This window comes from Pseudonaja textilis, chromosome 1 (assembly GCF_049901715.1).
Source record: "Pseudonaja textilis isolate UNSWEBS1 chromosome 1, rPseTex1.2, whole genome shotgun sequence".
NCBI lineage: Eukaryota > Metazoa > Chordata > Lepidosauria > Squamata > Elapidae > Pseudonaja > Pseudonaja textilis.
This window is the reverse complement of record NC_141990.1, coordinates 158,653,416-158,669,400: the sequence shown is the minus strand read 5'-3', so window position 1 is coordinate 158,669,400 and position 15,985 is coordinate 158,653,416. Positions and strand designations below refer to the sequence as shown.

At 36.4% G+C, this 15,985-nt stretch overlaps 1 protein-coding gene across 1 annotated transcript in view; it reads left to right on the top strand.

Annotated features, from left to right (window-relative positions):
- The window catches only part of COL4A2 (collagen type IV alpha 2 chain), a 164,385-nt gene that overhangs the window by 132,026 nt on the left and 16,374 nt on the right, over window positions 1-15,985 (top strand). Inside the window, exons 33-37 of the mRNA XM_026707722.2 lie at window positions 1,083-1,208; window positions 2,619-2,800; window positions 3,346-3,409; window positions 4,589-4,663; window positions 13,623-13,730. Of these exons, the coding sequence (XP_026563507.2) occupies window positions 1,083-1,208; window positions 2,619-2,800; window positions 3,346-3,409; window positions 4,589-4,663; window positions 13,623-13,730 (555 nt within the window). The remainder of the gene's footprint in view (window positions 1-1,082; window positions 1,209-2,618; window positions 2,801-3,345; window positions 3,410-4,588; window positions 4,664-13,622; window positions 13,731-15,985) is intronic.

Sequence of the window (15,985 nt, the reverse complement as noted above, 5' to 3'; positions counted from 1 at the left end):
AGTAACTTTATTTTGGTCATAATTGATTACTGTACACTTTAGATGATGATGATGATGATATGAATTGAAATTACAGTCCAAACTGTTAACAAACAGTTTGTAGATTGCGATTCCACATAAGTTTCCATGGAGGAGATTTAATATACTTTTTTCCCCCTTGTCTCATATTGCCCTCTTTCTTAAAAGAATGTAAATTCCTTGCTCTTCGAATCTAACAAGGTTCTAGATGACAATACATTAGAATTTGACTCACCAACAAAGGCACTGATGGATAGAAAATTCTCCAGGGTGGGTTGATTGGCGTCAGTGTTCTTTCTTAATTCAGAGTATTTTCATTGATGTTTTTTTGAGTTTTGATGTATCAGCATTCTTTTTATCTCTGTTATTGCTTTTTCAAAGAAATATGTTGTTAGATCCATTCCCTGTCTGCTGGCTGGGAAAGTTTGGATTCAAACAGTAATTAGCAAATGCTTATCTTCTGCAGTGAGTTAAATAGAAATATCTGAAGGAATTATCAGAGCTCATTAGAGTACCGTATATACTGCCACCTTGCCATCTTCCTATCACTAATACAACTGGATAATCTCTGTGATTACACTTTTACATTATTTTTCTTTTTTAAATCCTAATTTTTCTGGAAGAAAAAAAAGAGGTCTTCTATTTACTGTTCAAATCAAATAGAATTTATTTTCAAACAAAACAACAATGGGACCATTTGGAAGAGTGTTTAAACACAACTATTAAAAATCTGCAAGAAGAGGGACAAAGCATTTTTTCATTTCTGCTATTTCCTCTTAAACATGTTGTTTTATATGGTTAAGAATATTATCACAGCATGCAGTTTTCTCTCTAGATAGCTAGAAGTCTAGGTTTATAGGAAAAAGTAGAGCATATATTTTGCATGAGAAAAATGACAGGTTTTGATGTTTGAGTTTTCCAGATGTTTGATTTTCAAGGGCTGGGAAAAACCTTTGGCAGTGAAATTGCTAAAAATGAAAATAGAGCAAGGCACAATTTCAGTTTAACATAAGGCAACTTGTATGCTTCCAATACACCCTTAATTAAGATACTTATCTTGAAAGGTGACCGTGGAATACGTGGTCTACGAGGAGCACCTCCTAAAATCATGCCAAACATAATACTGGAAGTGAAAGGTGAAAAGGGAAGTAGAGGAACATTTGGTGTTAAAGGGAACATCGGTCTACAAGGTAAAGAGCCACTATGTATCATAAATACAATATATTAAAATTTTTGTTGTACCTTTCAAAATGCCCCAAGTTCTGATTTTTTTACAGTGAGAGAATGCAAGCTTCCTTCTCATCAGATCGTACAGTACATTCCTCTCATTCCTTGTATGAAAGCAAGCGTTCCCCACCCCTAGTCTTCGAGTCTGTCCTAACTGAAACAATTCATTGCCTTTTACTTTTCTTCAGTTTTTCCCTTCCTTGAATTAAGGGTGACTTCAAATACATAAATAACAAAAGGAAGAGATTCCTGGTGAACTGTGGACAATACAGCTGTAATGGTCTCAAGACTTTATTTTTATTTATTTATTTATTTCTCAGTAGCTTACAAGATAATATACGTAAGTATAAAAACTAATATAAAGACGAATGGAAAAGGAGGGTTGCAGCCAATTGCAGATTACTCTCAGAGAATAGAAGACACATAGAGTAGTGCTGCTTACATTAACCATCTTTGGACCTTTTTGAAACCTCAGATATCTGCATATCTGGGAAACTGGAGAAGTTATAGAACCATATTATTAGTCTGAACTCTACATATTCAACCTGAGTAGACAGAAAAAAAATGGCTTTTCCTGAACTGAGGTGGCTTGGGGTTCTTCACAGCCTTGTTAGATTCCTGACATAAGGTTGTGACCATCACAGTTTATCTTGGAGGAATTTTATAAGAAGGCTTAAGGAACTAGGCAAGAGTAGCATTGCTCTTTGGAGACCCAATACTCAAGGAAAATGTCCAGCTATGCTCCACCATTTCCTCATCATTATTCTGCACTGATTTCAAGTGATAAAGCCAGATAACGCTGGGTTTTAGTAAACCAGGGTAGCATTCACACCCAGGCACCAATTGAGTTCATTCAAGGAAAAGAAGTGCATTCTAATTAATATTAATTAATCAATTACTTTTTAATCAAAGGTATGCAATTCATAGCAGCATAAAAGAGACATCCATGAATATAATAACCATATTGTATTACAATAGCAAAATATAACTAAATAAAAAATCCTACCTGAAATGTTCACCATAACATCAATACTAGGCATCAAATGTCTAAAAAGGAAGGTTTCAATGCTTGTCTGAATGCCAGAAGTGAAAGGTTAAAATGCCTAGCATATTTCACATTGGGTCAATCAGAGAGAAGGTCTGCTTTCTCATCCTCTTATCTTTCACCAAGGAAGAATCTTAAGCAAGCCCCTTTGGTCGCCCTCACAGGATAGGCAGAATGATGTTGGATATAGTGCCCTATGCCTCTATTGAACACGCCAACTTAGAAGCAAGAACTTTTGAATAGAGCTACTACTGATGCCGAGCAAACTTGAGACATAAAGGTTTGCAGAGAAGAAAAGAAATTAACATTTTCAACTGTATTTTTGTAGGAAGTAAAGGAATGATGGGATCACCTGGTCCGACAGGATTGTCAGGCTTCCCTGGATTTCCTGGTTTCGAAAAAGGTCATAAAGGCGATGCCGGAATTAAAGGAATAAGAGGTGTTCCAGGATATATTGGTGTCCCAGGTCCTCGAGGTATTTCTGGTTTCCCTGGAACCCCAGGACGGAGGGTGAGCAAAATTGGGTGTGTTGATGGTTGTCTGCATGCATGAATCGAAATACCTCTGTGTTTTAATTCTTACTTTATGAGAGCTCATAAAACAGAGCATCAAATCAAATGTATCCTATAATACATTAAATGTATTATATAAATGTATCCCATAATACATTAAATGGTCATAAGAGATTTTACTCTTCTTGGTTTTTTTTTTTCAAAGGTGAATCTAAAGCATAGAGCCTGGTTACTAGAGGCAGGACGGGCCTGCTCCAGGTCCCTTCAATTATACAATAGGAACTTGGAGGATTTTGAAGACCTGACTTTTCTGCAGGCCTTTGACAAAGGATAGTGAAGACCTTGGTTTTGTTAGTTGTTACGAGTTGCCCAGAGTAACTGAGAATCAAGAAGCATACAAATTTGATAAATTGAAAAAACATAACATACTCCACATTCTATAATTTCTGCTTATCAAGGCTCATAAAAGAATTCTGATAAAACCAATTTTCTGGTTAATATTAATTCTAATTGGTAAAATTGTGCCCATTTTCAATGTGATAGGGAGAAAAAGGTTTTCCAGGAGTTCCAGGTCTGATTGGTGAAGCTGGCCAACTGGGTGAAATTGGTAAGTCCAATTACTTTTAGGAATCTAAGTTGGTTTGTTTTTTAATTCATATGTGCAGTTACATAGAGACATTGAACTTGGTTTCTTGAATCATTTTATTCTTCATATAATTTCATATTTACCTGTTGCCTTTTTGTATTGTACTAAAACTAATGCAGAGTTCTCAACAAAGAGCATTCTATATCCCATCAGAAGTGCTAGGGACAGCTTATACCTATTCAATTTGTTCGGTGTTCCCCATATAAGGTTTTTGTGGATAGTGTTGTCTGAGCAAAGATGAGTATCTTGGTTATGTGTGTTGTCTTCTAATTCATTTTTTTAAAATTTTTATGCATTACTTAAGAAAAAAAATGTGATTTTCTACCTTCATTCTTGCAGATATTTCTGTTTTATATATAGATCTTGGAATTTCCTTATTCTCCCCTAACATCATAGAATACATGCACAGAATAAAGCATGACACAGATTAGACATCAGGGAGCCATAGAACCAAACATCTTAACTCCTTCACTTAAGAGATTTCTTGAAATCAACCCTTTTTATATGGTCTAGCTTAGGGCAATGCGTTTATACCTCTTACAAAAACTTTGGCATAGCATGAGTAAAACAGATAATCTTATAAACAGGAAATATCAGCTACCTCAGACTAATAAATAAAGAATCTCCTAGAAAAGGTTGGGAGAGTGATAACCTAGATGTCTGTTCATATATAGTGTTATAAGTTCCCATCCATTGGTAGATGCAGATTATTACACAAGTGCCCTGCAGGAATGTTACTATCATATACAGTTTTTCTATAACTTGAATGTTCTTTTTCTTAGTTTTAAGTTCTACGAAGGATAAGAAAACACTGGGAGAGTTTTTAATCATCATGTAATATCTGCTTGGACACATGGGAGGGAATAGCTAAGGGGAAAGGATTCCTTAATTTCTTTACCCTATGTTCAGTCATGCTGGCATTTCAGAATATTGGCATAATTTCTTTCCTGGAATATGTTCCTGTACTTCTTCCCCAATCAAAGAGTCAAACTGTCTCAATCTCTTGGGGAGAGGGGAATCTTGTAGAATGTCTCTCTAAATCTGGATGTGTATAGTAAGAAATTATCTAACAAGTTTTTACATTAAAATATATTCAAAAGATGGAAACTGGTAAAATTAAAGATATCTCTTGCTTAATAGGTGACAGAGGAGACACTATGAATTTGCCAGGAAGTAAAGGTTCTAAAGGAATTCCTGGACCAGCTGGACCAGCAGGTATTTATGTATGTGTAATGTGTATATGTGTGCATTTATAATACAGAATAATTAATTCTCAGATGAAATAGCTAACTAGCAAACAGATTCATTAACAGTTTTATGCACTTAGGAATGACTACAATATCTTTGATGCATTTCAATATCATTACAGAAGATGACTGAACATTCTATTTAATTAAGATAGAGCGATTCATAAATTGTCAAGTGCTTTGTAGGTTTGTCATCTTTAACTAAATCAGGATCTTTACCATGAAACCATGATAATGATTCCCATTTCCAGATGGAAAACTAAGATTGCAATATTTGGACTACTCAGAATGCAGCCTGCTTTCTCTGCCTTTCTCTCTCCACACAGACACACTTACATGTGTAATTGAGCTACAGTGTGACTCAACATTTTTACTAGACATTTTTACTTTACTACTTTGTTCTTCTTTGTAACTAAACAGAATTTTGGAAAGAAATTATGTAAAAGGAATCAGGATTGTCTCTGGACAAAACTGAACAGAGCAGAACCAAATTTGGTGTGGGGAGGAGAGGCTAGCAAAGGAAAGATTGGATTTTAAAATGGACTGGCTCTGGCTTGGGTCTGTGGAGAAAACCATTATTGAAGAGAACCTCTATGAGAGAAGCAGCTGGACAACATCTTGGAACATTGCTGACTGCCTCATTCCCTTCTTTCCTTTCTCCTGTCCACGTGACCCAGAGTGAAGCATGCGTGGTCTGCTGCCTTTGCTTTCCAATGCACTCAGGACCTATGCTCAAAGATACAATATAGAGGAAGTGCAGAAATATTTACACAGATGCAATATTTTACTTTGTTATACAGAAGAAAATGTGGAAATCTCTTATCATTCCTGCTAGTTGGAAAGAATTCCAGAGCCATGATCTGAAGGCTCTCCTTAACTTGTTCAGTTTTGAAATAACATAATGATGTCATGCATTGATTGAGTTCACTGCTTACAGTAAGATCTTATATATCTGTGTTTTGATCTGGTTTTGCCTTGCCAGGTTGAATGAACCCAGCCTGTCATCATCAATATCACCAAATTAAATGAAATCTGCAGTAATAAGTTTAAATGTGGCAGATGTTTAGCCTTCTAAGTTGCTTTGTTATGTAATGCTTATAATTTCTAATGGGGCTATGGAATTAATTGTGGGAAATTTAGTTATAAGAACTCTAGTTTGGAGGGATCACTGGTGTCTGGAGAGATCGCTGGTGTCTCTCCCTGAACATGCTTTTCAATAAAAATTTCAGCAGGTGACAGTATTAAGATGATCAGGCCTGAAAAGTACTTAGAAAGGAGAGTAAATATAGCCATTAATTTCTCAGGTGTCTATCCTGGGAATCTGAAGTTAACACGTTTTTGAATCTCTGGGAACTAAAATTATGAAGATTTACAATTTTCTAGACTGGAAGGCTGACAGCCAAACAGCATCCTTGTCCCATAGTTGCTTTGGTCTCTTGTTAGCTTGTCCTACATAGATCTCAAGTACCAAGCAGATAAAAATTCTAGGAAAACATACAAAGAAATTATACATGAGGAAAGAATGAGAATTACATTTATTGCAGTGACCTGATTATAGCATGGATATGCAGAATTTGAGAAAGAAAACCTGGGACATCGGGTGGCAGGACAGGGCGAACGGAGGTGAAGAAGACTGTTGCAGTCTTTGAACACCTTTTCTGGCACCAGGAGCGATCCCCCAGGGATACACGAACCCTGGAGAGGTTCGTGTCAACGTGGAGAACCTTGAGCGGCAGAGTGGGGAAGGCAACCCCCCAACAGCGAAGAGGGAAGCTCCCGAGCCTGGCGCAAAACAGTAAGCTGTCATTCTATGGCGGCTTCAAGTCCGGTCTGCCACTTGAGTGAATAAGCAAAGCAGTGACAGCCTGCGAGGTCAAGAGTAACAGGAACAGAGAAACGGTTTATAACTTGGAACCTTTGAAGACTGAAGATAGCAGAATGACAGAAGAATGACAGCGTAAATTCTTCTCTCCTGGTTGTAATTAGCACCTTTCAGAAGTCGGACGGAAAGCGGCCAGAAAAGCAGTTGGGAAAATGAAAGGACTATAATGGAGAGCGGAAAAGCCTAAGCACAAAAGTGAAAGAGCAGATTTTACCCTGTGAAAGGGAAGCTCTGGGGAAAGAGGGAGATTGCTAAAACCAGGAGATCGGAGGTCCGGAATTGGTGAGGGGCTTCATCTGATTTTTGGACCTTTCTTTTTGACTTTACTTGAGAAAAGGGAGGCGACGGAGGTGAAAGAATACTGGCATTGATCGAGTCTGATGAATCCTCATATCTGAGCACAACACGACTATCACATTTATTTAATATTGTGGAGAAGACAAACTGAGCATTATATTGGACTTTGGAAGATTTGTATGTTGATTTAAAAGTTGGAAAGCAAAGAAAGAAGAAGAAGCAAGAGGAAGAAGGCAGAGACAAACAGAAGGCTGGGAAAGACGATTTTGGGACAGCAGATTAGTCAGCACATTACACCATTTGCTGATTGAAAGGCTGAAAAGAATCCTCTAGCTGGAAGATGGACTTTTAGCTCACCTAAATTGCTTTCTTTATTACGTGGTACTACTTAATATTTCTAGTTTGGCACTACTTTCTCCTTAAGATGACTTCCTTGCTTTTTGTTTGTTGATTCTCTGAAGCTGTGGTAATCTCTCTCCTACCCTTTCTCTTATTGTTTTGCCCCCTGCCTCCCTATTGTATCTCCTAAATAGCTTACATAATTCTACTTATTTGGGGGGGGAAGAGGGGGGTATATTATTATTATAAAGTTAAGAGATTACTGTTGTAAGTATTAATAGTAAAGAGGGATAAACTCTGTTGATATAAACTATTTATAAATTATGTATATTTAAGACATTTTAGATTAATTCCTTAAACCTGACCAATTTTCTTATTACATAGACTAGAATACTGTAGTAGATATCTATTTATGATATAGGGGAAAAGACTGCGGAGTGAGATATTAAATTGAAATACGTGAATAGACTTTCAAATACAAGACCCAAACACTGAATGATGATTTGGGATAATATATCTAAAATTGTGCATCAACAAAAACAAATACTTAGAGAGATGACATCCACGACAACTATGGCCTTAAAAACAGGAAGGAAGGCTACCCCGACCCTATCGACTACGTTGACATCCACCCCACCAACAACTCAAAAAACTATTGAGGAGTCCTTAACAGGGGAAAAGCAGCCTAATGTCCCCAACATTAATATACAAACTTCCTTATTATCCTTGCAGGAAGCTATATCTAAAATGCAAGAAATGATGATTAAAAATCACAATGAAACTAGAGCAGATATAAGCGAATTGAAAGATGAGATGGGGAAACTGAAGGCTGAAATGAAAGCGGATATATCAAAGGTGGAGGGTAAGATAGGGTCTCTACAGCAGGCCATGGAGAAAAATGAAGTGAAAATAAAAGATATAGAGAGTAGAACAACATGCATGGAGACTAACTTTGAAAGGATGGATGAGGAATTTAAAAATGTACTTAGAGAAACGGAAGACTCACTGGTTCACCTCGAGATGGACAAAGCAATGGCGTATTTAAGGTTCCAGAATGTGGCTGAAGCAAAAAATGAAGAATTGGAACATTTGATGGCAGAAATATTGGCTGAGTGGTTAGGAAAAGAAAAAGATGACCTAATTAAAGAGTTTGATTAGGTATATAGGGTTAGCACAAGCTACGCCAGATGCAACAACTGCCCAAGAGAAATCCATATCCGCTTCTCTAGGAGATGTCTGAGAGATTTAATTTTGAAAATGTCTAGGGAGGAAACGATATCATATAAAGGCAGAGAAATTATGATTTTAAAACAAATTCCAAAGAAAGTGAGGATGAAAAGACAAGATTATAAATTTCTAGCTAATGATTTAAATAAAATAGGAATCCAATTTAAATGGTTAATCCTGGAAGGGATGTTAATTACGTGGAAAGAGAGGAAAATCAAAATAGAATCGATAGAACAGGCCCAAGACTTTTATCAACAGCTCACGGATACGAATGGTCAATCCACTAAAGAAGAACTTAAAAGGAGACCACAGGAGGACCGATATCGTCACAGAACCCAAAAGGAACGACTTTCTCCAATTTCAGGAAGTGATAAACCACAACCTGGGAGAGAAGAGCAAATCCCACAACAACAACAAGAAGAGAATCGAATTATTACTAGGCAAAAATCTAAGCAGACATAGATAAATGGTGGAGGGGAAGAAGTTGCTCTCCATCAATATAAATGGATTAAATTCAATATCAAAAAGAAAAAGGATATTTTCAAAACTTATTTGACATAACACAGACATAATATGTCTTCAAGAAACACATATTTCGAAAAATGATGAAAGACATCTAATTTGTCCAAAATTAGGGAAACTTTTTACGGCACCGGCCGATAAACACAAGAAAAAAGGAATTGCAATTTACGTAAAACAAGATGTAAAGGCAGAATTAACCTGGTCGGATCCCAAAGGAAGAACTCTGGTTATACAAGTTTGGATAAACCACATCACATTTTTACTTGTAGCAATCTATGCCCCGAATGAAGACCAAGGGAAATTTTTTAAACACCTCCACCAAAAAATAGTAGGCTTCGAAAAAAGGAACATTTGCTTGATTGGCGATTTTAACTCCATTGCAGACTACCCAAAAGACCATAGTAATATGGGAAAAAACAAGAAGGGGAAAAGGGAACTTTCTGCGGCATGTAAGGAAATGATGAAAGAGTTAAATTTAAAAGATTTATGGAGGGAACGGAACCTTGAAGAGAAACAATTTACATACTATTCCAATCCACATAAGACTTGGACTAGAATAGATATGGCCTGGATGGATTTGGATTTGGCTAATGAAATAAAAGAAATTAAAATCCTACCAAATGAATGGGCTGACCACAACCCAATACAGCTAATTTGGAGAGACAGGAGAGGAATAAAAAAAAGATGGACACTAAATACCCAAATAGTAAACGAAGAAGAGTATATTAATAAGCTGAAAGAGGAGCTAAACTATTTCCTAAAAGATAATAATAATGAAACAACTTCAAAACAGAATATTTGGGATACTATGAAGGCAATTATAAGAGGTACAACAATTTCCTATAATGCTATGAGAAACAAGAGAACTTATGCCCAACAAAACGTATTACAACAACAAATCAAAGACTTAGAAATACAATTACAAAAAACCCCTAAGATCCAAGGTATACAAAACCAGTTAATATTAGCCAAACATAAGCTGAATTTAATTGAACAAGATAAAATAGAAGTCAATTTGAGAAGGTCCAAACAAAATTATTTTGAACACGCTAATAAACCAGGAAGATGGCTATCTTATAAACTTAAAAAAGAAAAAGAAAAGAAACTGATACACCAACTAATAGACGAGAAAGGCATACCACAACATGAGATTGGGAAGAAAAAAGATATTATATTAAACTATTTTCAAAGATTATATAAAAAAGAAGAAATCAATGAAGACAAAATAAGAACTTATCTGGAGAATACGAATGATAAAACAATAGGGGAAGGAGAGAAAGAATTATTAAATAAGGATATTACATGGTCTGAGTTGAAATCTGCAATGGAGAACCAAAGTAATAATAAATCCCCTGGTTCAGATGAGATTCCAGTAGAATTGTACAAAGCTACAATAGAGTTAGTAGGGCCACTGATGCTGGAAGTGTTTAATGAAGTACTTTTGGCAGCCAAAATGCCAGACTCATGGAGGGGGGCGTTGATTTCGTTAATTCCGAAGGAGGATATAGATGCCAGATATATCAACAATTATAGACCAATTTCACTTTTAAACGCTGATTATAAATTATTTACCTCAATTATAGCAAATAGAGTAAAACAAGTTTTAAATTTATACATTCATGAAGACCAAAATGGTTTCCTTCCGTCCCGCCAAATCAAAAATAATCTAAGAACCACTATTGACGTTTTAGAATATTATGAAGTTCATCCAGAGAAACAATTTGCACTCATGTTTTTAGATGCGGAGAAAGCATTTGATAATCTACATTGGCACTTTTTAATACAAAAAATCTATAACATGAGTCTGGGCACTAAATTCGAGAACATTATCACAACAATTTACAACACCCAACAGGCCAACATACTAATTAATGGTGAACAAACAGGCCCATTAAACATTGAAAAGGGCGTTAGACAAGGTTGCCCCCTCTCACCCCTCCTATTTATACTTGCTTTAGAATCATTGTTAACGCGGATAAGACAAAACCCTGAAATTCAAGGAGTAAGGGTCAAAGCAGAGGAATATAAACTACAGGCGTTTGCAGACAATATGGTTTTCTTCCTAGAGGAACCCATGGAAAAAGGACATAACCTAATAAAAGAACTAGAACAATTTGGTTCAGTAGCAGGATTAAAGATCAATAGAAATAAAACAAAATTAATGACTAAAAATCTAACAGAGAATCAGAGAAAAGAATTAGAAAAAACCATAGGGATACAGGCAACAAAAAAGGTCAAATATTTAGGCATATGGTTAACACCACATAGTAAATCGCTCAAAGAGAATAATTATGATAAACTATTACAGCAAATTAAGAAAGACTTAGAATCCTGGAATAAGCTGCAGCTTTCTCTACTGGGCAGGATTGCCACGATCACAATGAACATCTTACCAAAATTCCTTTACTTATTCCAGACAATCCCAATTAAATTACCAAAAATTTTTTTTGAAGATTTAAATAAGGTAACACTTAAATTTATTTGGCAAGGGAAAAAAGCTAGAATCAATATTAAGGCTTTACAAGATGCAAAAAGTAGAGGGGGGCTAGCACTTCCAAATTGGGAATTATATTATTGGGCAGCCAACTTATTATGGTTAAAAGACTGGGTTAATTTACTCAACAAAAGAACTTTAGCCTTAGAAGGGCACGATCTTCAAAGAGGGTGGCACACATTTCTATGGGAAGTGGGGAAAACTAAACAGTCGTATTTTCATAGACACCTTATTGGAGATTCATTATTAACTAATTGGAAAAAAATATGCAAAAAACATTATTTAAAAATTCCGATTTGGCTTTCAACAATGGAGGCAATGGTTCATCCCAAAAATTTGGATATAACAAAAACGACTAAATATAAAGATTTATTAGACCCTCTAGGAAAATTAAGAACTTGACAGGATTTACAGGAACAGGGATTTAAAATCGACCAGTGGTTATATATACAAATCCATAGCAGATACAAACAAGATATCAAAGAGTTTGGAATCTATAGCAAATTACAATATTTAGATAAAATCTTATTAGGATCAAGTAAAAAGAATATCTCTAAATTTTATAAATATTTATTGGAGGTAGAATTAGAGCAAGAGATAGTGAAAGGGAACATGATAATGTGGAGTAGGAATACTGGAAGAAGCATTACATTAACAGAATGGGAAAAGATCTGGAATAGAAACATCAAGATTACGAAATCGGCGGCGTACAAAGAAAATATGTATAAAATGTTATATAGATGGCACTTACCCCCTTCGAGGTTGGCGAAGATGAACCCTAACATGAGCTCAAGGTGTTGGAAATGCAAAAGCACTGAAGGAACATTTTTCCACACGTGGTCTTGTAAAACTACCCAAAAATTTTGGCAAAAAATCAGAAAATGGTTGGAGGAGATAACTAAAGAACAAATAGACTATAAACCAGAGTTCTTCCTGTTCGGGATCTCTGATAGATATTTATCCAAAAAGACAAAATATGTAATAATCCATATTCTAACTGCAGCTAGATTAGTGTTTGCTCAATGTTGGAAATCACCTCATACACCTTCAGAGCAAATGGTTATTCAGAAAATTTGTGAGTGTGCTGAAATGGATAAACTAACGATAGCGTTAAAAAACAAAGAGTCCTCAACATTTTACGACAACTGGGACTCATGGTATAATTGGCTTACACAGAGACAAATTATGTAAATGATAAAAAGTAACTTAAACATAATGGAAAAGAGGAGTAAATTGGATATGACGAAGAGAAATGATCCTTACAGACTGTCACAAAAAGATATCATTCGTTTTTAATTGTATTTTTTACCCTATTCTCCCTCCCCTTCCCTTCCCTTCTCTCCCTCTATATCTTTTCTCTTCCCCGCAACCGTCCTTTATCGGGTGTGTTAGGCCGGGTGTTTTCCTTCTTTCCCCCTAGCCGTTTTCTTTCTATTTTGTAAATGTATTGTCGATGTGTTTTTAAATTGTAAATTCAATAAAATCTATTTTTTTTAAAATAGGATATGCAGAATTTGTGTTATAAAGCAACTACAAGGTTTTTCATGCTATAAGTAAAAATGTTGTTAACATATAAATGGCTAGCATGTTGATCAGCATTATGTTATAGGTTGAACTTAGGATAGTACCTCTCTGCTAACTGCCAATTGCTGTGACTTGGGCAGTTTATTCGTGGTTTAGGAATAGGTTGCTTTCTAAAGATTTAGCCCTGTGCTGAATTGCCTTCCTGGCCTCGTTAACTATGGGCTTCCTGTGTTTCCTCTATGTTTATCTGAGGAATACACTTTTGAGCAACTAAAAGTCTACTGAAACAGATAAGCCCTATAGCCTCTGGTGTAGGTTGTACCCTGGGGATTCCTCCCAGTTTGGCTCACTGCCTCATATCCTATCCCAAAATGTTCCAGTCAGTCTTAATTGACAGCCATTTCCTTAAGGCCACATTTGACCTGTAGACATCAGGTTGTCCATATTTATTTTACATTACTATGTTCACAATATGATTCTTAATATTTGAAAAATACTACTCTTCTCCTCTTGTTGATCCTTTTAGGAGTCCAGACTACACATCTGAAATATTTATGGATCAGCATCAGATGGTGACATCATAGGGTCCACCATGTCAGAAATAACACTATACAAAAAAGTATTTTTTTTTTCTATTTACAGGGTTGAAAGGCGACAAAGGAAAGAAGGGTGATGCTGGGGATCAAGGATATCGTGGTGTGGAAGGCATGGAAGGCCCTCAAGGCTCCCAGGGATTAATAGGGCAAGGAGGTGAAGTTTTTATACTTTATATATTCACAAATAGCAAAATTTATAACAAGGTAAATAGTACAAGTAGACAATGTGATACTTAGACATTGAAAAGTTGCATACATACCCACCATGCTATTCTCTTTATAGTAAGCCATTTTATGTGTGCAGAAAATACAAACAACCTCACGAGATAAGAAAAATGAAAAACTGGTTTAAACTAAAACAATTCGGTCTCTCTGTCCATTGTTTCTATCCTTGCTTACCATTCTTGTTTTCTCCTCATTCATACACCACATTGCCTTGTGTTCTTCAAACTGTCTTTTCGTTCATGTCACATACACACCCCTCTCATCCATCCATCCAGGATTTTTTTCCCCCTTCCTGTTGATGATTCATCTTCAGTAATATAATTATTTTGCAATTTGATCCTCACTCATTATCTTTATGACTGGACCCACCAATGAGCTATTTCTGAAATCTTTTATTTAAACCATATTCATTCGTGACTCTATCACTTTCAGAACCTTTTACCACCATTATACACTATTATACCAATTTTCTCAAACTTACAATTATGCTTTTAGATTTATAATATATTTTTCCACCGTTGTATTCCACCATTATGCATATACCACAAATTCAAAACCGATCTTTTGTAAATATCGGGAGATGATCACCAGTGGGGTTCTGAATGGACCCATCAGACCATGTCACCTAACAGAAGAATTACTTGCAGAGATCACAATGTTTTATAATGTTGCACAATTTTCTTTCTGAAAATTTATCCCAGGTTCTGTCATTTCTCACTGATTGTTCATTGCAGCATCACATGCAACTATAAAAACAATCTATGAATTTCTACTTTTATGCATACCCACAACAACCCAACTAATACTAATTCATACTACCTGGGAAATATTACACTCCATCATTCAAACCTGCATTTTCACTTTCATGAATACATTCATTTTTAGTATTTATTCTTCTTATGTTCTAAAGCACAATATTCCACATATCATGATTGTCACCAGATAGTAACAGCAATAGCACTTAGACTTTTATGCAGCCCCAGAGTGCTTTACAGCCCCCTCTGAGTGGTTTTCAGAAACAGCCTATTATCCCCAACAGCATTCTAACTACTGCACCACCATGACTCCTTAAATCGATGGTTGTTACCAGATAAATCTGTGTATAGAGAATTACTCTGTCCATCATGAATTCCACATGAAATTTTTTTAGTCAGATAATGCCATCTAGATTGCCTAGTCCACTGAATTATCTATTGCATGAATTACTGTTTGCTTGTATGTTAAAACAGCCCAGAGAACCTGCCAGTTTTCTCTCCGTTGCCATAATCATCCAGCAAGGATCCCATCTTGCCCTGGCTAGCAGTCCTCCCAATCAGTAGAATAGGGAAATACCAGAAACAGAAAGCATCTGGCCCTCCACCCTTGCAAATCACACCACCATTTTAGCTTCCCAGTAAGAGAAGAGCAAACCCTATCCCTCCACAGCCAGACCAGTAGTGGTATTCAGCAGGTTCTGACCAGTTCTGGAGAACCAGTAGCAGAAATTTCGAGTAGTTTGGAGAACCAGCAAATACCACCTCTGACTGGCCCCACCTCTATCTATTCTCTGCCTCCCACGTCCCAGCTGATTGGCTGGGTCTTCTTTTGTTGCCCTGCACAGGAGAACGGAGCCGGAAAGCAGGTTAGTGGAGTGAGGAGGGAATGAGATTTTGCAGTAACCTTCCCCTGGAGTGGGGTGAGAATGGAGATTTTACAGTATCCTTCCCCTGCCATGCCCACCAAGCCATCCCCACAGAACCAGTAGTAAAAATATTTGAATCCCACCACTAAACCAGATTATCTCTAACTCCACACTGGTACACAAGACATTTATAAGTTAAGGAGAATAGGATAAGATAATCCTGATGATGATATTACCTAGCCTGGTAACAAAACGTTCAGAGACTAAATTGAAACAAGCTTAAAGAGCAAACCACTGCCAAAATCTAAAACCCGAGCTACAAATATTTTCTATTATTTCAAATATCTCTAACACCATTTGGCAGGAGAAAGATGAGGGAGAGAAGCAAGGGCACCTCAGGGCATCAGCTTCTGGAGGAAGGGCAGAAGAATGCTGCAAGAGTTGGGTGTGGGTGGTCATCCTGCTTTCAGCTGAATCGAGGCATTTTGAAAGTATTGTTTCTGGACTAGGAAACAAATCATTTGACGTGGTGTTACTCAGTTGGGCTTTTCAAAATAACTGGA